At 43.3% G+C, this 23,354-nt stretch overlaps 1 protein-coding gene across 4 annotated transcripts in view; it reads left to right on the top strand.

Moving 5' to 3' along the window:
• Nucleotides 1-23,354, top strand: part of Kif15 (kinesin family member 15) — a 78,657-nt gene that overhangs the window by 42,623 nt on the left and 12,680 nt on the right. For 2 of the 4 annotated variants that reach the window (XM_004835063.3, XM_087187108.1), the window contains 11 exons: nt 285-389; nt 1,111-1,233; nt 5,884-6,030; nt 8,150-8,251; nt 8,882-9,046; nt 10,337-10,443; nt 16,476-16,551; nt 17,102-17,139; nt 18,930-19,095; nt 19,361-19,471; nt 19,793-20,597. In XM_004835063.3, coding sequence (XP_004835120.2) covers nt 285-389; nt 1,111-1,233; nt 5,884-6,030; nt 8,150-8,251; nt 8,882-9,046; nt 10,337-10,443; nt 16,476-16,551; nt 17,102-17,139; nt 18,930-19,095; nt 19,361-19,471; nt 19,793-19,855 — 1,203 coding nt within the window. In that variant the 3' untranslated portion in view covers nt 19,856-20,597. Of the gene's footprint in view, nt 1-284; nt 390-1,110; nt 1,234-5,883; nt 6,031-8,149; nt 8,252-8,881; nt 9,047-10,336; nt 10,444-16,475; nt 16,552-17,101; nt 17,140-18,929; nt 19,096-19,360; nt 19,472-19,792; nt 20,598-23,354 lie in introns of those variants that run through there. The other 2 variants (XM_087187105.1, XM_087187106.1) reach the window with 1 other exon arrangement.

Below are 23,354 nucleotides of genomic sequence, written 5' to 3'. Positions count from 1 at the left end.
TGGGACGTGATATTTTACTACAGTAAATTTGCTCTTTTTTTTCTATACTGGGAATTGAACCCAGGACTTTTTATTTTTTATTTTGTGGAGATAGAATCTCTAAGTTACTAAATTGGGACTTGAATTTTTGATCCTCCTGCCTCAGCAAGGTTGCCGAGATTACAGGCTACCATACTGGATTTAAAATTTACTTCATATGCTGCCATTAGGAAAGAAAAATGACTTATCATTTAGAAATGATTGTAATGTGTTTGGGTATGAAAATACCCTTCTGTCTTCTTCAGGAAGTTATAGCCGACCTCACAAAGCGGATCCAGGAGCTCAGAACATCAGTGTGCGAGAAAACGGAAACCATAGACACCCTGAAGGAAGAACTGGAGGACATAAGTGTAAGTTCAGTCACCGTGCTGCTGAATTTGACCATGACACACAGTTCACAGACTGGAAAGGTTAACTGTTCCCAGCAGCACGAAGCAGTGGTTAGCATGTCAGCGTGTCGGAACACACTCGCCAGTGCTTGGGGCTAGTAGGTGCTCAGGGCCTCAGCGTATGCAGCGCTAGTGGCAGCGCTTCCAGTGTCCCTGACCAGAACAGGGTTCTCTGCACCACCTCGGAGCTGCTCACTCAAGCCATGGAAGAAGCAAACTGGGTGTTGCCCGTGATGGTTCAGGCCATAGTGCTCCTTGGTTGCTTCAGGAAAACAATGGCCCACTCTAGTGAAGTTTGGAGATACGAGCTGTGTAGAGAGTGGGTTTATTTCCCCAGAGTTAGCCTGATCAACTTCCCTAGAGCAGCCGCTTCTCTTTCCCAGTATCTCAGTTGGCGCTTGGTGCCCTCTGCTGTCTGGGTGGCTGTGAAGGTTTCCATTTGTGTCAGTGCTGTGCCCTAAGCAGAGTGAGTGCATTCCCTAAGGCAGGCTCCTGTCGAAGGTAACACAGAGTTTGTCCACTGATATGCTGGGACTTCACTTTTTTTTCTTTCATTATTTCATTAAGGATTTATTGAATTGTGTTCATCTGGTTACCATTGTAGATAGAACTCAGGCCATCCTTGTCATTTTAACCTACAAAAAGGCATACAGCTCTTGCATCATGACTTTCTTTCCCGCAGTGCAAATACAACTCCGCTCTCGCTGACAGAGAAGAAAGCAAAGTGTTGATTCAGAGACACGAAGTGGAAATTCTGGACCTAAAGGAAACCGTGAGGCTGAGAAAACTCTCTGATGACATCGAGGTAGATGTTAAGAGCATGCCTGTTTGTTTGTTGTTTGTCAGTGCATATATGTATGGAGGTTTAGAGTGAACAAGTAGAAGAATAGTTGGAGCCACTCTCCCCATGGGAGCCCAGGCAGTTAGGAGATAACCATGAAATCCTCGTGTTTGGGCAGGTGGTCTGTTTTTCTTCACTGATGCTGTGCATGGTAAGCTGGGGTGACTGACCCTCACGTAAGAGGGGCAGTGCGGAGCCTGCTCCAGTGGGATGCAGAGGTGGCAACAGATCAAAGAAAGGGCTACTTGGCGGGTTGAGTTCACGTATCCTTTGTGTTTTAGCTGAAGTACATATTTTTGTTGTCCTCATTGTGGGTATAAATGTATCTGTTTCAAGACTAAGTTGTACTGTCACAGGGTTCAGAAGCAGTGTCCCTTTCCTGCTACTCCTCCCTGTCTGTCATGTCCTCCCACCAGTTTTTGCTGTGTCTTGGGGGTGTAGACCAATCTCTCCTACTCTCACACAGGTGGTCACCCACTGTGTGTACTGTTGTGCATTTAGAAATGAGGTTTTCTTATAGACCGATGCTACCTGTGAAACAACAGATACTACTGTACCTACTGTACAGCCTATGCCACGGCCTACTTTCTAGATGTCAACCCAGGAGCGCAGAAAAGTGGGGAGAAGAAGAATGCTGCCTGAGGGATTCCAGAGAGCTCCCCAGAAGGGATGGTGTTTGTACACACTCTGAGGGTGGGAGGCTTGGTAGTGTGAACACAGGTGCAGCGCCCAGCATAGTAGCAGTGAGGAGAGCTGGGCCCGGGTGTGCAGTGACTTGAGGGCAGGGACAGGCCTTTTAGGAAAACCCAAGTAGAAGACCGGGAGGCCTGGGCCCAGAAGCGCTTCTGGAAGGAGTGGTTGTTGAGGATCGCAGTGGGTTGAGGTCGATGTCCAGCTGGATCTGGGCTGTGAGGGAGGAAGTAGTTGGAGGGCATCTGGCTGCTGACCTGCAGGCCGGGGTTCTGTGGACATCCAAGGAGGAGCAGAGAGGCCCAGGAAAGGAAGACTGAATATGTGCCCACTTTCAACTTACAGACCCTGGGAGGGAGCCTGGCGTGGTGCCGCACACCTGGCATCCCAGCTACCTGGGAGGCTGAGGCAGGAAGATCTCAAGTTCGAGCCTAGCCTAGGCAACCTAGTTATTTTGAGAGACCCTGTCTCAAAAGGTATCAAGAATAGTCAGCATGGTGGCACAGCACTCAGGAGGCTGAGGCAGGAGGATTCCCTGAATTTGAGGCCAGCCTGGGCTAGTGTTTAAGGACAACCTAAACTACATAGTGAGACCCTGTCTCAAAAAAAATGTGTTGTGTTGAGGATGTAGTTCAGTTCCTGGGTTCAGACCTCACCCAGCATCACACGCATGCATGTGTGCACACATACACACACACACACACATCTGTGGGGATAAATATCCAAGGTGGATATAACCAGTACTTTGTTTATATCTTGCCACATCCCAGGTGGGATTTGAAACTGCTAATATACATACAATACAAGTTTAAAACAAGTAAAATCAGAGTAACCGGAAACTAAGAGAGTTTAGAAGAACTGAAGTTTCTAGGAGCACAGCCTGCCGCATTGGAATTCTGGCATTTCTCTGCCTCTGTCGCACCTGTAGAGCTGACAGTACCTCCTGACACAAGGTTGTGAGGATGACCCCGGCTGGCCCCTTGCAGGTCCAGGACCTGCCTGCTGGGTGTGGTGGGAGGGGCAGATGAAAAGTCAGGCACTGCAGCCACACCTAAGGTGCCTGTGAGACTAAACCCTTGGCTAGAGACTGTCGGTGGGTGTGCCAGCCGGTGTGCCTGTTGTAATGGTAAAGAAATATGGAGGGGAGTAGCTCAGTGATGGGCGCTCATGGTGCCTTATTCAAAGCTGTTCCAGGGCCAGGAATGTAGCTCAGTGATTTCACCACCTGCCTCACAAAGTGCAAGGACCTGAGTTCGATCCCCAGTACCAAAAAAAGAAAAAGAGAAGAAAAGCTTTTCCTTCCTTCTCTCCCTGTTTTCTTTCTGTCTTTCCTACTTAAAAAAAAAAATTTTTTTTTTTTAGGACAGCAATAAGAGTTCCCGGACTGGTGATTTAGCTCAGTGGTTTTGGTGCTTGCTGTGCAAGTGCAAGGACCCGAGTTCGATCCCCGGTACCAAAAAAAAAAAAAAAAAAAAAAAAAGACAATAAGAGTTCCCAGTCAGTGCAATAAAATGAGAACAGTATGGGACATTACAAATATTCTAAAAACTGAAGATGACTGTTACTTACACATGAGTGGTGTCTGTCTGGAAACTGAAGTCTGTGTTTCCTGAGCAGCTATTAGAATAGTGGGCTTAGTAACCAGTTATAAATTATATCTGTAAAATATATTTGCTATTTACCACTTAACAGTGTAACAACTAAAAAATCTCATGCATATAAACAATCAAAACTATAAACTTTGGGCCAGGGATTTGGCTCAGTGGTTCCAGCGCCTGCCTGAAAAGCACAAGGTCCAAGTTTGATCCCTGGTACCAAAAAAACCCAACAAAACTATGAACTTTTTCAGGGAGCACATTAGTGGCACAAAAGTTTCCTGAGGGATATGAAAATAAATTATTTATTCAAACAGCTTTACTGTATATCACCAATAACCATTTACAAACAGAATTTCTTTTTATAGACTTATTCACAAAAACAACATAGTATCTTCGGGAGAAAACTTAGCCAGCATTAAGGACATGAAACTTCCTGAGAGATGAGAAATCTTGGGCAGAAAGGCTGAAAGGACTCTCGGACAGTAAGGCAGAGGGTGGCCATAGAGACCCAAATCCCAACTTTAAACAGTTTGACCAGATGCTTTTAGAATTCCCTGGAAATACGTGCACAGAGGTTCATAAACCCGGAGTTGGACTGGCGATGAGAGAGAAGTCAGCCAACTCTGTGACCGTCCACAGAGAGGTCACAGTGAAGGCAAAGCTGCAAAGGAAGGGCGACTGTGTACAACAGAAACACAGTACTAGGAAAACTGTCTGACCAATTTTTAAAAATATGGTTAGATTCTCTCTTTTTTTTTTTTTTGGTACCACGGATCGAACTTGGATCCTTGCACTTGCGCAGCAGGTGGTGAAACCCACTGAGCTAAATCCCCGGCCTAGACATGGTTAGATTCTTAACCAACAGAAGTTCTTAGATTAGACAAATGATGTTATAAAAGCACACAAATATATAAACAATCTTGAGATCGTTTATTGGTGACCCTTTGGGAAAAAATGTTAATACTAAGGTTAAAAAGCATAAGGAGGGTCGGGGATGTAGCCCAGTGGTGCCGTACCTGCCTCACAAGCGCAAGGTCCTGAGTTCGATCCCCAGTACCAAAAAAAAAAAGCATAAGGAGAAACTATATATATATTAAAACAAAAAACACTTGACAGCAGTTTGGAAGAAAACGTAATTGATGACAGTGTATTGTCTTAAAACCCAGAGGGGCTCTTACGAGTCCCGAGGACAGAATGCTCTTGTGGAAAATGGACAAAGGTGCACATGTGCTTCCCCAGAGAATCTAGATGTGAGAATAAACACATGAAATAAGAGTTCAGGTGGACCAGAATACCTAATGGTGGCTTGAATTGTGTTGCCTGTGAGATGGAATGGATGTCTCTCAATGAAAATTATAACAGTACAAAACAGAATGTTTGTGATACATTGGGTATTTTTTAAAATATATGTATACATGGGGACTAGGGATTTAGCTCAGTGCTTCTGCCACCTGCCTCACAAGCGTAAGGACCCGAGTTCGATCCCCAGTACCCCAAAAATACAAATTAAAAAAAAAATGTATATACACACACATACTTTTAGCAAGGAAGGCTAAGCAAATTCTCCTGTGATTAACAATCACATGTACTGTATGTACAGAAATTATGTGTGCAGCTGGGTGTATGGCACATGCCTGTAATCCCAACACTCTGGGAGGCTGAAGCAGGAGGCTTGTAAGTTTGAGCCCAGCCTGGACAACTTAGTGAGACCCTGTCTCTAATAAAAAATTTAAAAGGGCTAGGGATGTAGCTCAGTGCAACTGCCCTGGGTTCAATTACTAGTGAGTACTTTAAAAAAAAATAAGACTTCTCATTCTCTCTGCCACTTTCCAGCTGGGGTGTGGTGTCTTTTTCTTTCTTTTTTTGGTACCGGGGATGGAACTTGGGTCCTTGGGCTTGTGAGGCAGGCGGTGGAACCACTGAGCTAAATCCCCAGCCTGGAGTATGGTGTCTTTGATAGCCGTTTACCTTCTGGTGTGTAAAAGCCTGGTGATGGAACCATAGGTGTGCTCTGTGCTTCTGTCCTCCCCGAGAAAGAGAGAGGAGCTTTGAGATCCTGAGTGCGGGGTGTAAGTGCAATTAAGTCTTGCTGGGATTGCCTGTATGAATTTTCAGAAATAGTATTTACCTCTACACCTGGTCACCTAGACATTATCTGTTGGTTTGCTTTGGAATAAATTAACACACAAGCCAAAAAAAAATTAATAATAAGTTCTCACACAAAAACTCTTAACCTTTTTCAGAAAGTGTACATGGTAATGACTTGCAGACTTTTATTGAGTTATTATAATTTAGAACTCTTCCTTTCTGGGATTGTCTCGAACAGAGGGACATGATGTGTGAGGACCTGGCTCATGCCACCGAGCAGCTGAACATGCTCACAGAGGCCTCCAAGAAGCACTCGGGGCTGCTGCAGTCCGCCCAGGAGGAGCTGGCCAGGAAGGAGGTCCTGATCCAGGAACTTCAGCAGGAGGTGAGGGCGCCCCAGGACCCACCACTGCAGGGGCCCACAGTGTGCTGGGGAGGCGGATGTGCTGTGGGCAGTGTGGGTTCCCACCCGGCTACCTCCCTCCCCCACCCCCGGCCCTGCGTCCCTGACACTGGGGCAGGTTCAGTCAGAGCCAAGGCTGTGGCTCACCTTCATCGTCTTTTTTGGCTGCTGCTGTTTTACATTTTGTATTTTCTTCAATAAGCATTTTGTTACTTGTGAAATTTAAGAAGTAAAAACAGGTATAAATTAGTTTTCGGAGGAAAAATGAGAAGGTTGGGTTATGGTAGCAACTAAGAGAGACAAAAAAAGCAGCCCAGATTTCACAGTGTATTACTTTGAAAAATGCTGTGATATTTTTAGAAAATAGGTGGGCTGGGGATTTAGCTCAGGGTGCCGCCACCTGCCTTGTAAGCGCAAGGTCCCAAGTTCAATCCCCAGTACAAAAAAAAAAAAAATATATATATATATATATAAAATTGCTTTTTCAAATCCTGAAAAAATAATGTAAAGCGTATTATTTCTTCATACCTGAAGAACCTTGTGTGTGTGTGTGTGTGTGTGTGTGTGTGTGTGTGTGTGTGTGTAGTGAGTGCATTTTAAGAAACATCTTTTTTTTTGGTTCCAGAGATAGAACTTGGGACCTTGCGTTTGCAGGGCAGGTAGCGGAACTACTGAGTAAATCCCCAATCAAAGAAACATCTTTTTTTAACTGATAAATAACAGTTGTGTATATTGATGGATTACAATGTGATGGCATTGTGTGTGTGTGTGTGTGTGTGTGTTATGAAATGATTAAATCAAGCCCATAACTCATCCATCCCTTCATGCACTTAGCTTGTTTGTGGTGTGAACATTTTAAGTCTATACTCTCAGCAGTTTTGAAGTATACACTTTTTTTTTTGGTACAGGTGCTCAAACTCAGGACTTCACACTTGCCAGGCAGGTGCTCTCCCGCTGAGCTACATCCCCAGCCCTACATATTTTTAATTTCTGAAGAACTCATTTTTCCTGTCTGACCAAAGCCTTGTGCCTTTTGACCAGTGTCTCATCCGTGTCCTCCCTATCTGGTAGCACTGTTCTGGTTCCACTTCTGTAGGTTTGGTGGTTTTAGATTCCCACACGAATGTGCCAGTCAACTGTGATGGATGACTGATAAAATCGCAACTGGGGAGCAAGTCCTGGTTCATTCCATTCCAGGTGTCAGCCCATCACCAGCTGGCTCCATTGCTTTCAGGCCTCCAGCAGTGAGGCGGAAACATCCTGGCAAAGGGCAGGGGAAAGCAGCTCCCACCCTGTGGACGGGGCCCACAGTCAGGGTGTGTCCTCCATCATTTGCTTTCCCTGTGCCATTCTCCTCTGGAGGCTCCCTCACAGACTCCCGGACGTGCTTTACATTTCCGAGGTGTTTCTCAGTCTGCCACATTGGCAGTCAGGGTGACCATCACCGAGAGGCCAGGTGTATCTGTCTGTCTGTCCTGCCTCCTCCAGCTTCTTCCTTGCTGTTCAGTGACAGAATGTATTTCTTGTTTAGGCCTGGCTGGTATTCAGTTACAGGTATTGGTCCCATTTTCTTTGCTTTTCTTTTTTGTCACTGGGGATCGAACTCGGGACCTTGTGCTTAAAAGGCAGGCATTGGAACCACTGAGCTAAATCCCCAGCCCTTTGCCTTTTTTTTTTGTAATGTCCCATTTTCTTTACCCATTCTTCTGCCGATGGGCATTTAGTGTGTGTTACTCCATAGCTTATCTGCGGTGAACACGAGAGTGCAGATGTGTCTTCAACATATTACTTTGGTTCCGAGAACACATGCCCACGAGTGAGGCTGCTGGCCAGGTGGCAGCTCTGTTCTGGTTCCGGGGGAGCCTCCACTGAGCCTTTCCCAAGGGCTGTACGGTAGCATCCATCAGCAGTGTGAAAGGCTCTCCTCTCCTCACCCTGCCCAGTGCATGGCTTTCAGTCTCGTGGCTGGCCGTTCTGTGAGATGAGGCCTCCTGTGGTGAGGGTTTTACTAGTTGGTGATGGGGAAGCTTGTCTTCTCCAAATGGATCATGCACTCTTATTACCTTCTAACTCGTAACCCTTATCTCTTCAATTTTTCCAGCTCAACCAAAAGAAAGAGGAAGTGGATCAGAAGAAAAGTGAATATAACTTCAAAATGAGGCAGCTAGAACATGTGATGGGTTCGGCTGCTGAGTATCCCCAGGTACTTTTCAAAAACAAAAACAAGAGTGCATTTCAGGACGAATACAGGACTTATTCCTAAGATTAGGAAATTAAAGACCATAGCTTTGCTTTTTTACAAAAAAAGTTTCAGCAGCAGTGTCTGCTTTCTTCTTGATAAAAGTACCATTCCCAAGGGGGCCAAGGATCTAGCTCAGTGGCACCACGCCTGCCTCCCAAGCACAAGGTCCTGAGTTTGATCCCCACTACTGGGAAGGAAAAAAAAAAGTACCACTCCCGCTTGTTTTCTATGGACAAGAATTAGAGTAACTAGCTAAGTGGCCTGTGCTTTGGGATGAACATGTGAAATGCATGTGTTATACATGTTGTTGTTTTTTTGGTAGTGGGGATGGAACTCGGGACCTTGCACTTGAGAGGCAGGCAGCGGCACCACGGAGCTAAATCCCCGGCCCTGTTACATGTGATTTTTTTTCGTTTTGTTTTTTGGGTTTTTTTAGTACTAGGGATTGAACTCGGGACCTTGCACTTGTGAGGCAGGCGCCGGAACCACTGAGCTAAACCCCCGACCCTGTTATATGTGTATATTCAAAATGAATTCTTCATAATATCAAATGTTGATCAGATATTTAGATGGGATGTGATTTCATTTTAGAGTCCTAAAACACCACCTCACTTTCAAACACATTTGGCAAAACTCCTGGAGACACAAGAACAAGAGATAGAAGATGGAAGAACCTCAAAGACATTTTTGCAACAGCTTGTAACAAAGCTAAATGAAGACCGAGAAGTCAAAAATGCTGCAATCCTCAGAATGAAGGTACCTGGGTAATGTTTTTTCAATAATTTAAAATTTTTCAAAATAAACAGTGTCCTTCTCATGGTTACTGAGGATACAAATTCAAAGGGCACAGAACCAGAAGGTGACAGCGAAAAGTCTTCCTCCCAACCCTGATCCCTGGCTACCTAGTCTGCTGTCCCAGAGGCTTCCAGAGTAGCCAGCTTTTCTCTTTTTTAAAGTTTTTTGGTACATCTCTGACAAAGTCCTTAAGCATCTTTTCCATGTCCCGGTGCTGTTTATGCAGTGGTGTCACACTGTGGAGTGGCTGCACTGTCAGCCATGCAGACAGGGCCTGTTACTTGAAACTTTGCCTCTTGGCGCTGTCTGACCTCTGGATCTCTGTCGGTTTAAAGGCTGTAGCATGTTATCTCAGTGTGGTTTTAAATTGGTATCTGTCCTCCTAGAGGTCAAATTGTGAACTATACCCTTTCCCATTTTTCTGTTGGCTTTTCCTTAATGATTTATGGGCTTTCTGTATATATGAGGGAGGCTCCCTTTCCTCTGTGCGGCACAGTGCGGTGCACTTGCACTGGTGCGGTGCACGTGTGGTTAGGCGTGGCGGGTGGAGAGGATCTGGGTAAGTGGTGGGGTGGGTGGGACAGGAGCTCCTCACAGGTCTCCTCTCACCTGGGCATTGCCCTGCAGGACCACAGTCCGATCACTGTATCCCAGGGCCAGGAACCACAAAGACAGTGTCACCCCAGGTGTTCCTGCTCGCAGAGAGGCTTCTTGTGTCTCTTTGTTCAGGCGCCTCTCTGCAGGTTGTACTGAATGTGGTTGTTACTCAGATTGGCTTGATCTTGAAACACACAGCTGTGCCAGGTTAACAGAGACCAGCCTCTCAGCAAGTAGAAGTAAGCTTAAAGAGTGTTCCTCCCATGCAAGTGTTTGTTTCTTCTGGATGGTTAGACTCGTGATTTTCAAGTGAGGGTCGAGTTGTGATTCCGAGAGTTGGGCTATGGCATCAGTTTTTTCTTGTGAATTTTAATCGAAATCTATTAAAAAGAATCCCGTAGCTGAGAAGTTTACCAAACTAGGGCCTTTGCATCATTTTTTCTCATAGTGGAATTTTAATGCATTACATGATATGGTTGTGGGTCACAGCTCTCGGCCCCCAGAGCTGTCACAGCTGCATTTGATCCAGCGATAACCAGCTGGTGCTCGGTACATAGGAGGAGCTGAGAGGACCCGTGTCATAGTCATGGCCTTGGGGACAAACACACCTGCCATCATGAGTGTTCTGAGACTACTTGTTTGGTGTCTTCTCAGGAGCAGTTATGTGAGATGGAAAAGCTGCGCCTGGAGAATCACCAGCTAAAAGAGAGAAACTGGCTCCTGCAAGGTCAGCTGGATGACAGTGAAGGACAGGACAGCAGGTGAGGAGGCCTGGCCTGCCTGAACATGGTCCGGGGAGTGAAGTCGGAAGTGGTTTCTAAAGAGCGCCACATCCCCACTGGCCAGAGACAGAGATAGTCCCTCAGGTGCTGTAGTCTGATGAGAACATTGCTTTCCCAGAGTGGGCAGATAAGGCGTTTGTGTCCACCCACTCAGTTAGACTTTGCACTGTTGTCAGCTTGCTGAAGTAGCTTGAAGTACATGAGACACTTGTGCCAAACTATTCTTTAAAGCCAACAAGGCATGGTCCAAGAAGCCTTGCAGAAAGCGAGGATTTCCTCTAGCTTTGTGGCTGTTGGTGCAGGTGGGAGGGCCAGAGCACTGGGAACATTTCAGAGCAGTGCTGTCCTAGGAACTATGCTGGGCGCATCCCAGCTTCAGTCACAGCTTTCCCTGGTTAGTGCATTTTCCACAGCACGGCAGAGTGCCAGACTCCACATCCAGACCTGGGTCCTGGGTCAGACCCTTTAAAGTCTTGTGAGTTCTCGAGCAATTGTTAAGGGTTTGGTGCCTTGGTTTCCTTAGAATAAGATAAGAAAATTGCCTAACACGGTGGCACAAACCTGTTATCCCAGCACTCTGAGAAGCTGAGGCAGTAAGATTGGAAGTTCAATCCCACCCTGGGTGACTTAGACCCTATCTCAGAATAAAAACATTTTGAAAAGGGAAAAGAAGAAAAGTGTACCTTCCTCAAAAAGGGATTCAAAGGACCAGGGATTTAGCTCAGTGGTTCTGCTGCCTGCCTCGCAAGTGCAAGGTCCTGAGAAGTTCCATCCCTGGTACCAAAAAAAACCAGTGATTTAAAATAACAACATATAGGGCTGGGGATTTAGTTCAGTGACAGAGTGCTTACCAAGCATATTAGGACTATGGATTTGATCCCCATCATAGAAAGGCAAGATGATAAAGTGACATTCACAGCATTCAACTGGGGCTGTCTCCCCATAAAAGGGAGTTAGTAAGTGCACAAGGCAGAATTATTATCTTGGCCGTTGTTAATTTTCTGCCTGAGAGATTACAGATGATGAGAAAGACCAGTAAAATTATGCAAGGAGGTGAATTGAACCAAAGGTTTGGGGTCCTCTGGGATGGAGGCCCTCACTGAATTCCCTCGCCTGGATGAGGAGTGTCTGCTGTCCGTGTTGCTGCCAGAAAATTTTGACAGAAGCTTGCCAGCTCCTCAGCCCTGTCCAGAAGCCACCCTGAGACACACTTCCCAAACCCATATGGTCGGCTCTCTGTTGCTGGGACAAAACACCTATGACACCCTCACCTTAAAGGAACGAGGCTTACCCGATCACCTACAGTAACCCCAAAGGGAAACGAGATGGAACAATCTGATACTCAACCACCTGGACTCTCTGAACTGGCAACAAAAGAGGATCTGGGAAAAATGAAAGCAGAAATACTCAGATAACAGCAAAGATTGTGCTCATGGTGCAAGACATGATTAATAAATCTAGAGAGGACACAGATGAAAACATAGAGGATCTGAGGAACATGATGGAATCCCAACACAGGAAACAAATGGAATCCGTAAAACAGATGCAAACAGATTTCCAGGAGATGAAAAACTCCATTGAAAGTCTGCGCAGCAGAATGAACCAATGTGAAGATAGAATTTCAGATATAGAAGAAAAGATTGCAATTAGTGACCAGGAAAAGAAAAATTGCTTTAAAATTGTAAAGGAACATGAAATCAATCCAGCAGCTGCTACACAATGCAAAGGAGAATAACATAAGACTGACTGGAGTCAATGAAGAAAGAGGAGAGAATGCAGATGACATAAAAAAACTCTTCGCAGAAGTGATGGCAGAAAACTTCCCAAGGAGGGGAAAAGAACTTGACATACAGATAAGTGAGGCATATAGGACTCCAAATAGCCTTGATCAAAAAAAATCTACACATAGGCATGTAACAGTTAGGATTCCAGAAATCCAACAGAACAAAATTCTACAAGCAGTGAGAAAAAAGAAATCACATACAAAGGAAAGCCCATCAGAATCACAGCAGAATTCTCAATGCAAACTCTCAAGGCAAGAAGAGCTTGGAGTGATGTATTTCAAGCCCTAAAGGAAAACAGCCTCCAACCCAGATTGATGAACCCTGCAAAACTATCTTTCAGAATTGCTGGAGAAATAAGATACTTTCATGATAAAGAGCACCTCAGGAACTTCATGAATATCAAACTGGCACTCCAAAAAATTTTAGACACTACCCTAGGAAAAGACAATGAGGATCACAACCCCAGGAAACCCAGCAGAATGAATCCATTGGGCATGACAAATTAAACACAAAGCGGGAGAATCCAACAAAAAGAAAAAGTCATGACAAGGCTTTTAAAACTTTTAACTTCATCTCCCTAATGAGTGTATAATTCAATCTTGTTATTGTACTGATTAGTATTTTTCTGATTCTAGAGTTGCACACCTTTCCTTGTGCCATACTGGGTATTTATCATCTTACGTACTTTTTAAATGGGTTGTCTGTTAATGAGCTGTAAGAGTTCTTTATATATTCTAGTCGTAGGTTATATGCATTGTAAATATGGTCTGTTTAAGGACTACTTTTCATTTTAATGATGTCATTTAAAGTTCTAAATTTTGATGGAATCTCATTTGTCAATTTTTTTCTTTTATACATCATGTTTTTTGTATCCTAGGTAGTTCTTGCCTACCCTGAATTCATACTCATTTTCCCTTATAATTTCTTCTTAAAGTTTTATACTTTTAGGCTTTCATATTTAGGTTCATAGATCCCTTCAAGTTATTTTCATGTATGGAAATAAAAGATTGAGATTAATTTTTTATATACGGATACCAGGTGTTCTAGTGCTGTTTGCTGAAAACACTATCTCTTCCTCGGCTCTTGAATTGAGTTTATATTCTATAAAATGTTAATGTTAAATAATCTTTCAAAACTCAGTGGACCATATATGTGTGGTTCTATTTCTAGATTCTCTGTTTTATTCAAATGATCTATATGTCTTTCCTTACACCAACACTGCCTTGATTACTGTAGCTTTAGAAGAAGTCTTAAAATTAGGTACTAAATGTCTTCCAACACTGTTTTTTTTTGTTGTTTTTTTTTTAACTTTTCTAGGCCCTTTGTATTCCTACATAACTTTTAAAGTTCAATATCCAATTCTTCATTTATAGCAAGTATACACAGACCTGAATTTTTATATATACCTTGTGTTTTCTAATCCTGCTAAATTCAAATACAAGTTCTAGGGGCTCCTAGAGATTTCTTAGTATTTTCTCTGTAGATGATCATTTCATGTACATAGAAAGATTTTGCTTCTACCTTGCCAATCCTATCCTAATTGTGTCATTTTATTGCCAGACTATTTTGGTGGGGCCTAGGTTTCAAAGTTTAATGGACAGATAAAGAGTAAGCATATCTGCCCTTGTTCCCCACCTTGAGAAACCGTTGTATCTTCTCCATTCATATAAGGCATTCTCACTGGAAGTATGGAGTACATGTCCTTAATCTGTTGAGAAGGTTCTATTCTACTTCTGGTCTTCTGATAGCTTTTACCATGAACAGCTGTAGAATTTAGTCCAATACTTTTTCTCCAACTAGTGACAGGATCATATGGCTTTTTCCTTTCCTCTGTTAAAATGATGACTTTTGAGGGTGGATCTTCCAATGCTGAACCAACACTGCCATCCCTATAACAAAACCACTTTCTACATACTGCCAGATCTGACTTCTAATAGTTTGTTTTGTTAAACAAATTTCTATCTATGTTCATACTTTTTCTTCTATTATCTTTATCCAGTTTTAGGATTAGCACAATGTTGATTTCCTAAAATGTGGGGAAAAGTGTTCCTTCTTTTTTCTGCTTTAAATGTTTGATATAATTTATCAGTTAAAATGTATATGAGCCTGTTGTCATATAGGTAGGTTTTCAAGCTAGGAATATACTTTCTTTAATAGGTGCTATTCAAATTTTATATTTCCTCCAGAGTTAGCTTCATTAATTTGTCTTCCAAGGTACTTCTTAGAAGTTGTCAAATTTATTTCAAAACAGATTTTTGAAATATGCTTTCTATATCCTTTTAAATTCTGTAAAATCTGTGGTAATGTCTCCTAGGTCTTGATATTGTAATTTAAAAAGTGTATAATTGATATTGTGTAACAGGAAGAAAAGGTCTAAAGGAGCAGGGCAAGTGGGAAGGGTAGGGGAAAGGAAAAAAGGGAAAAGAAAAAATATGAGAAAAGGAAAAAAATGGAAACAAGGTCTTTGCAAATAGGGAAGGGTGGAGGGGGTGAAGGGAGGGCAAGGGAAGGGGAAAAAATATGAACCAAGATGCTCATGTAAAGGTACAAGATCCCGATGATGAATGTAACTATTTTATACTAAAATATACCAATAAACTTAATGGGAAAAATAAAATAAAATGGAGGTAAATATAAAAAAAAAAAGAGGAACGAGGCTTATTTGGCTTGTGGTTTCAGAAGTCTCAGTCCAAGGTCGCTGGCTGTATGGCAGAAACATGGCAGAGGGTGTGGCTGGGAAGAGCTGCTCAGTTCATGGCCGTCAGGAAGCAGCACAGAGGGCTGGACAGTGCCCAGGGTCACACCCCATGACCCACCCAGACACACTCGGAAGTGTGCTTCACTCACCTCCACAGTGTCCTTCAAGTCAGTGGGGTTGACAGTCAGCGTTAACCATTGCAGTATTAATGTGCCTGTGCTAACGGTCTCTCCTAGGTGGGTCTCTGCACATGTTAGTAAGCATCAGAGGTCTCAGTAGGATGGGCCAAAGCCAGAAAGCTGCATTTGTAATGAGCACCTTGCTCCCCATCTAGGGGATTGTGATGTGTGTAGCTGATAGTCTGCTCACCTAGTATCCATGTGTCCATCCATCCCCATGTCCAGCCTTTTACCAAGATTGAGTAAAAGCATGGAGCATAGAACATTTCCAGATCATCTGTTAAACCACAGTTAAAAACACTTTACCTCGGGCCGGGGAATTAGCTCAGTGATTCCCCCACCTGCCTCGAAAGCACAAGGTCCCAAGTTTGAGCCCAGGTACCAAAAAAAAAAACCACTTCATCTCAGAGTCTCATGTTCCTTGTGTGAGGAGCCACACAGAACTTTTTTGAAAAATTAGGGATGAACTACAGCTCAGGAACCAAATCCAGCCCACACGACATGGTCACTATCGCTGCTTTTGCACTGTAGTAGCAAACTTGAGCAGCTGTGATAGACAGATGGCTCTCAGAGCCTAAAACACTTGCGGTCTGCTTCTTACCAGAAATAGTTTGGCTACCCCTGAATTAATGCACTTTTGAAAACACCCCTTCCCCTCATGATTTGCAGTGTCCTCCTCAAGGGAGTCTCATTACCATCTTTGCCGGATTCCTTAAGGGAAAGGAACCTTCCTGTCGCTTCTGTTTTCCTTTGAGAAATGGTCTTGGTACTCACCGGTCAGAGTCCTAGAGAAGCCTATGCCTCCAGGCTGGTTCTCTTTGGGAGAGGTCTTGGGTGCTAGGGACTCTGCTAATTCCCTGCACTGGCCAGGCTCACAGCATGAGGGTGCCATCTACAACTGTTATTCTGAGGATTCCTTTTCCATGAAGAGATTATGTCTATGCCCAGGGACTCCCCATCCTGTCGTTTGCATACATGGGAAGCCAGAGCAGTCACCAGGAATTCACATGAAGGGAGAGGTGGGGTCCCCAACTGGCCCTTTCCCTCACCCTCCTCTTGCTCACATTTGATCTCCCACAAAATTTCTAATTTATCTCACTTTCCAGCATGCCTGAGTTAGATTTCCCAGCTCTGTTCCTCTTGCTTCTGTCCTGGGAAACAGTCCCAAGCTCTGAGGAGGGTCCTTGTGTCACCCATGTGCCAGTCACATTTCTCAGCTGTGCCGATGGACCTAATCCCCATAGTTAGCTTCTGTGAGCATCAGTGGCCATGGCTCCATGTAATAAACGCACAGTTGATACCTGAATGAACTTCACAATGTCTCCCTGTCTGTTCCCCTAATCTATGCAGTGATCAGAATCATCCAGAGAATCAGCAGCTGAAGAATGAACATGAAGAAGAAATTCTCAAAGAAAGACTTGCTAAAGTATGACTTTTTTTCTGCAATAGTTTTTTGTTTTTTTTTTCTTGAGACAGGGTCTCACTATATAGTTCAGGCTGGTCTTGAAATCACTGTGTAGCCTGGGCTGGCCTCGAACTCAGCCATCCTTCTGCCTCTGCTTCCCGAGTGCTAGGCTTATAGGCATGTGCCACCATGCCTGGCACATGGAATAGTTTCTTTGAGAAAGTCTTATAACTAACGTTTTTGGTTATATACTTCAGAAACCATTTTATTATTGAAATTCCTGTCTTTTCTGTTTTCTCACTGTGAGCATGCTGTTTACCATCAGAATTAGACACAGCTGAGGAGTAAGAGTGTGCTGTGTTCAGGCCTGCATGGGAGCTTGCTGCTCTGCATGTGCACCTGTCCATTTAGAAACAAGTTTGGGGCCTTGGTTCCCCGACGTGGGCACAGCTGGCATCAGGGACAAGAGAGTTCATTTGATTTTCTCAACATGAGAGAATGGACTGATGCCTTTGTGTCTTTTTTAGCAATGTTATTAAATAACCTAAATCTTTTTTTTTTAATCTTATAGAGTAAAATAGCTGAAGAAATGCTGAAAATGAAAACAGAGTAAGTGTATTATTTTATAAATAATTGTTGATAATTGTTTTTATTCTCCTTTAAAGGAAAAATAATTCTACAAGGTAAGTAACTTCTTTCTAACTGCAGTACTGTGTGAACAGAACTGATACTTCCAATACCACGTGCTCAAGGGGTCTTCAACTAGAGCCACTCCAAAAGAAAAGCTTAAAGAAATCAGTGCATGGAAAAGCTAAACTTCTTTGAGCAACTGAGTGGTGTTCTCCTCACTGATTAAAAGAACAATATCTCAGCCGGGCATGGGGGTGCACGCCTGTAATCCCAGCACTCGAGAGGCTGAGGCCGGAGGATTGCTGCAAGATCAGGGCCACCCTGGGCTACATAGTGAGATCAGGGCCAGCCTGAACTACAAAGGGAGACCCTGACTCAAAAAAAAAAAAAAGAACAATATCTCCGACTGGTTCCCCTTTTCTCTTAGGCTTCTACTTCCTTGAATTTAAAAACTTGAGGCCCTCTGAGACCAATGGATCAGTATCTGAGTCCCTTGTCTTGACCTAGGTTCTCTGTATGTTTCCTGAAGCCATGATTTTAATTTATGTATACAGTTTTCATATTTATCTATCCTTATAAATTGCCCTATTCTTTCATGTATAAGGTATACTATATTTTCTGCAGGTTCAAAACAAGTAAACTGATAGGTGTTAACCAATAAAATGATAAAATATCATTAGAAGGATATTGGAATAAGTATTCAGAGTCGTCCTCAAACATATTTACTTGTTATACTTCTTAAAGGAATTTTGAAATACCATTTAACCTCTTTTTTTTTTTTCCTCTCGGTACTGGGGATTAAAACCAGGGCCTTTGTACTGAGCTACATCCCAAACTTTTTTAATTTTTTTATTTTGGGACAAGTCTTACTAAGTTTCCCAGACTGGGCTTGAACTGGTGATCCTCGTGCCTCAGCCTCCTAGAGTGCTGGAATTATAAATGTGTGTCACTACACCCAGCTATTGTGCATCTTTTTTCAATTTTTATCCTTTTTTTGCAGTGCGTAGTGATTACATTCCTTATGAGGAGTTGAAACATGCACGTAATACATCTCTTCATCCCCTTCCCCTCCTTTCTCCCTTCATCTCTTGGTCCTCTTCTCATTTCCAAAAGATCCATCTCTGTTTCCTATTATCTATCTTTTCTTTTATCTTACATATTTTTGAAGTTGGCTTTATGTGTAAAATTTTTCATTATAAGTTTAAATTGTTCAAAGGCCAGACATTCCTGTTGCAACTCCAAACATTGTATCTCCACAAGATTACATTTGCAAGAAGGTAGTTTCCACGGGCTTTCTTTTGTCTAAGTTCCCAAGAATCAATTTGTGTCTCCTTGCTACAAAAGGCACACATGAGGAACCTTCAGGGGAAGCTGTGACAGCCAGTGTCTGACAAGGGAGTAGAGATAACCATACTTACCTTAGATCAGTTGTTATTTACTACATTCTTGGGAAGCGAGTTCTCCAATTTCCCCCAAACTAGCCACTGCTCCCTCTTTTTGTTTTCCTCTCACCCTACCCCTTTCTCTTTTTCTTCCTCCTCCTCTTCTCCTTTTTTTGTGGTGCTAGGGGTTAAACCAGTTTGGGGAGAAATATGTAATTTGAGTGCTGTTTTTGAATTACATTTCTTGGGAATACCATAAAATGATACTTATTCTTAGGCCGGGGATTTAGCTCAGTGGTTCCGGCACCTGCCACGCAAGCACAAGGTCCCGAGTTCAATCCCCGGTACTAAAAAAAAAAAAAAAAAAAATGATTCTTATTCTTCCAGTCTAGGAGAAGTCCAAAGTGCTCTTCATAGCAAAGAAATGGACTGCCTCAGAATGGCTGAGGAAGTTGAGCGAATCCAGACATTGGAGGCTAAAGCATTCCAGGAAAAGGAACTACTAAGATCGAAACTGGAAGAGATGTATGAAGAAAGAGAGAGAAACTTTCAGGTGTGTTGATATACTGGGTTTTTCATGGTACTTGGAATCCTTGAATAAAGAGGATTAATGGGCAGAAATCTCCTTCCTGTGAAAATGCATTCTGGGATAGGATCTTTGGTTTGAGTCTCTCTAGTCCCACAGACATGGTTGTAGGAGCTATAAACTAGGCTCCATCTCTTACACCCTGTGCTCTTGGGAGACAGGAAGTCATGTGAATTTCAGAGGATGTGAAGTCCTGCTTTTCACCTTCTCGCTCGGGTTGATTTGTCTACAGGAGATAGAGATGTTAAGGGAGCAGGTGGAGTTTCTCGCGGAGGAAAACGGGATGCTGGCAGGGCATCAGAACCTGCATCAGAAGATTCATTATGTGATACGCCTGAAGAAGGTACGCTCTGAATGTTACTCTGAATTAACCCACTCTGGCTTAAAAGTGATCATTTTATTGAAGGGAAATTAAAATTTTAATGACTGAATGGCTTACTTCAGGGAATGTCCTGAATTTGAGAAAATTTTGTTCTTTACTGTTGTAATGTAATTAATTCCAATAAATTCTCATAGATGCCAAATTTCTATTTAATGTTATGCAGTTTACATATTGAACATTCTAGGTTTAATTTAAAATATATGCTTATTGAAAGTCAGGAAGAATATCTCCTGTACAAGTTAGAGCCTTAAATTTTTTCCTCTCTTTCTCAATTACTTATAGGAGATGGAAAAGTTGCGTGCTGAAAATGTAGTTTTAAAAGAAAAGAAAAAGACTGAATCATAAGGATCCTGGTCACCTATTAGGAATTGCCTTGTTTGGAGATGTTTTTCTCTCCTCTCTCTCTTAGAAGTAAGACCTACTCCTGCTGACTCAGGAGAGTGAACTTAAGGACCTCAATTGTGAATTGTATACATGGTGGTGGTCACAAGCTCACTGATTGTCAGCAGTCTGCTAATAACTGGCTGCCATTTTCATGTTTCAAATCAGTTGTAAATACAGGAAAACCTTTTTGTCTTATAAAATTAAAGGCCTGTAGCTAATGTCTATAGTAGACATTAGTCAGATCATTTTTTCCGTAAATAATCTTGTTTGAGTCTCATGGTAGCGCTAACAATATATGGTGGTTCCAAAACATGGCAGTGAGTTTGATGGCTGCATTTGCAGCCCCCTTGTTTTTGTGTTTTTGTTTGTTTTGTTTTGGAACCGGGGATCGAACTCGGGTCCTTGTGCTTGCGCAGCAGGCAGCGAAACCACTGAGCTAAATCCCTGGCCAGTAGCCCCCTTGTTAATGTGATAGTTTTTGTACGTTTGGTTTAGTTTGGTTTGGTGTGGTTTGGTTTTTTGCAGTGCTGAGGATCTAACTCAGGGCCTCGCATGGCAAATAAGCACTCTACCTCTGAGCTACACCCCAACTCCATATTTTTGTATTCTTTAAGTATTTTCATGAGCATTTTCTACAACTGTAAATATGGCCATTTTTTCAAATAAAATCTTTTAAAAACAATAAAGTAACTTAGATGATTCATTCATTTCTTTTTGGGTTTTTTTTTTTTGGTTCCAGGGATTGAACTCTGGTCCTTATGCCTGCAAGCCAGGCAGCAGAACCACTGACCTAAATCCCCGGCCAATTCATTCACTTCTTCACTGCATATGTCACTGGGCTGGGTCTGAGGGTCCCCAAGGCTGAAATAAGGAGTCTGTCCCACCCTTGTACAGAATGAGTTTCAGGTCCGCTGACTCCCATTACAGTAAAAGAATTTTCAGGACAGGTCAGTAAGAGGCACAGAAGGGTTTGTTAGAGATTTTAGCATGCACTCAAGAAAAGTGTGGACACTCACAGAAGAATGACACACATTGTGGGCCAGGGCTGAATGTAGTTTAGGGGTCTGGAGTGTCTTCAAGGTGGGTGATCTGGGGTGTGAGTTCCTGTGTCTGTTGGGTTATGCCAGAATGCGAGCACCTCTGTGTTTGAGGCTGGGACTGCTCCCCACCAGTATTGCTGCTTCCTTAAGGGCAGAGGAGACGTAATTGACAGGTGAAAAGGCCAGGTCCAGACCCCAGATTTACAGCCTTACTGTGTCTTAAAACTTCCAGGAATTGTTTTAATGAGTTTCCTGGAAGGGAAAAGGGCTTGAGCAACCTTTGTATCTTCAAGCTGCAGTTAAGTATAATTTTTTTGTTTGTTTTACTCTTTTTATTGTTGAGCATATTAATTTTAATTTTTATTAGTACACATCTACAGTACTTAATGATTACATTCATTGTAGGGAGTTTGTACATGTATATAGCACATCTTCATTCTTAAGTATAATTTTATTTATTTATTTATTTATTTATTTATTTATTTATTTTTGGTACCGGGGATCGAACTCGGGTCCTTGCGCTTGCTCAGCAGGCAGTGAAACCACTGAGCTAAATCCCCGCCCCTCTTAAGTATAATTTTAAAATCTCGATTTCCTTGTCTCCTTTTTGCCTAGTTTTTGTTTCTTATTTTCTGCCTCACATGTACTTAGTGAAAGCTGGGCATGGTGGAGCACCTCTGGAATCCAGCACTCTGGAGGCTGAGGCAGGAAGGTCACTGTAAGTTCAAGGCCAGCCTGGGGTACATAGAGACCCTGCCCCACCTTCCACCCCAAATAATGTACTTAGCATCTATAATGTGCCAGATACTGATCATCAGTGAACAGGCAGGTACGAGCCCCTGTCCTTGAGGGCTTCCATGTCGGCATTCTGGTCCTTTTTACTGACAGTGCAACTCCACTGTATGGCTGTATCATGTTTATCGCTTCTTTAGTAGCTGGACCTTTGAGTTGTCCCCATCATGGTTGTATTATAAACAAGGCTGCTATAAATGTGTGCGGTATGTCTGGGTGTGGACATGTGTTTCACATCTCAAGTACACACCTAGAAAAGGAAGATCTAGGGCAGTGATGGCAACCTATGGCATGTGTGCCGAAGTGGGCTATTTGTTACCATTGAAAGCTCTAAAAGGTTCGCCATCACAGGTCTAGGTCATCTGGGAAGTGTGTGTGTAACTTCTTAAGTCAGTGCCTGTCTTCCAAGTGTACTCTGGCTGCGCCATTGCATCCCATTAGTCTGGCCCAGCACTTGTTACTGTAAGTTGCAGTACAAGATGGAACTTTAAAAGTTAGATTATTTTTCTTTTAGAGGTAAACAACTTCTCTAAGCTTCCTCCTCCCTCCTCTCCTCAGCCCAGATGAAGTGACAGAATATGCAGATGCTGACACCAGGAGGCAGGAGCCCAGTTTTCTTCCCAGAAGGAAGGGGACAATGAGCTAAAGCCATAAACCACGTGTGGCGATCTGTATTAGCTCGGTGCTCCTTCCCTTCTGTTAGGGGAGGTAGGTAATACCCTTACCTGTTTACCAGGAGATGGTATTTGAGGCAAATGGACCCCTCCATTTCTTCAGAGCTAGGTTTTTTGGGGCAGGGGGATCGAACTCGGGAACTTGTGCTTGCAAGGCAGGCAGGCACTGGAACCACTGAGCTAAATCCCTGGCCTCTTCAGAGCTAGCTTTAAATAAATCCTTTTTCCTTTTTACCAAAACAAATGGCCTCCTTTGATTTGTCAGTGGTGAGCAAACGAACCTGAGTATATGAACCTACATGGCCAGTAAGGGTTTTGGTGAGCTAGGCAGGAGCTAAGGCCCAGCTCCTAAGAGCCCTTCATCCTGGCAGGGAGTTAGGAAAAGGAACTGACTGCTCATAGCTACTTCAACCCATGGTCAGGAGCTGGAGAAATTTTTGCACCCAGAACCCTCATCCTTTTCTGTTCGTGGCATCAGTTTCCTATAAATGCTTTTGTTGGTAAAAGGAAAAAGGTTTAGGGGGCTGACAGGCTCCAACTGTTTTCCTGCTGGAAAATGCACTCCCGGGATCTACTGTCTCCGTCATTTGGACTTCTCTTGGGTCACTCAGCAGTGCCATTTGGCTGAGCTAAGGACCTTCGCCCTTTGTAGCCATTTGGTCATATTGGGCACTGACTGGCCATCAGGGCCATTTAGGGTGAGGCAAGCACCTTCACCATTTGGCCGTTGGTCATTTTAAGGCACTGACTGATGTGATGAGAGATTCAGAGGTAGAAAAATTCCAGGCACTGGCTGGTTTGGAATCCTCATTTATTTTGGTTTGCTTTGGTTTCTTTTTCTCTTAACCACTTTGGTCTAGAATGGGCAGTAGGGTACAGTACCATCTAGAAGCTGCACACTAAGTGGACAGGTTGCAGCCAGGTTTCTGTGATGAGGGGCCTGCCAGAGCTGTG

Source organism: Heterocephalus glaber, unplaced genomic scaffold (genome assembly GCF_053883595.1).
Source record: "Heterocephalus glaber isolate CG9 unplaced genomic scaffold, H.glaber_assembly_v1.0 deba00001504, whole genome shotgun sequence".
In the NCBI taxonomy this organism is placed as follows: Eukaryota; Metazoa; Chordata; class Mammalia; order Rodentia; family Bathyergidae; genus Heterocephalus; species Heterocephalus glaber.
The sequence above is the reverse complement of the archived record's forward strand: the minus strand, read 5'-3'. Positions and strand labels throughout refer to the sequence as shown.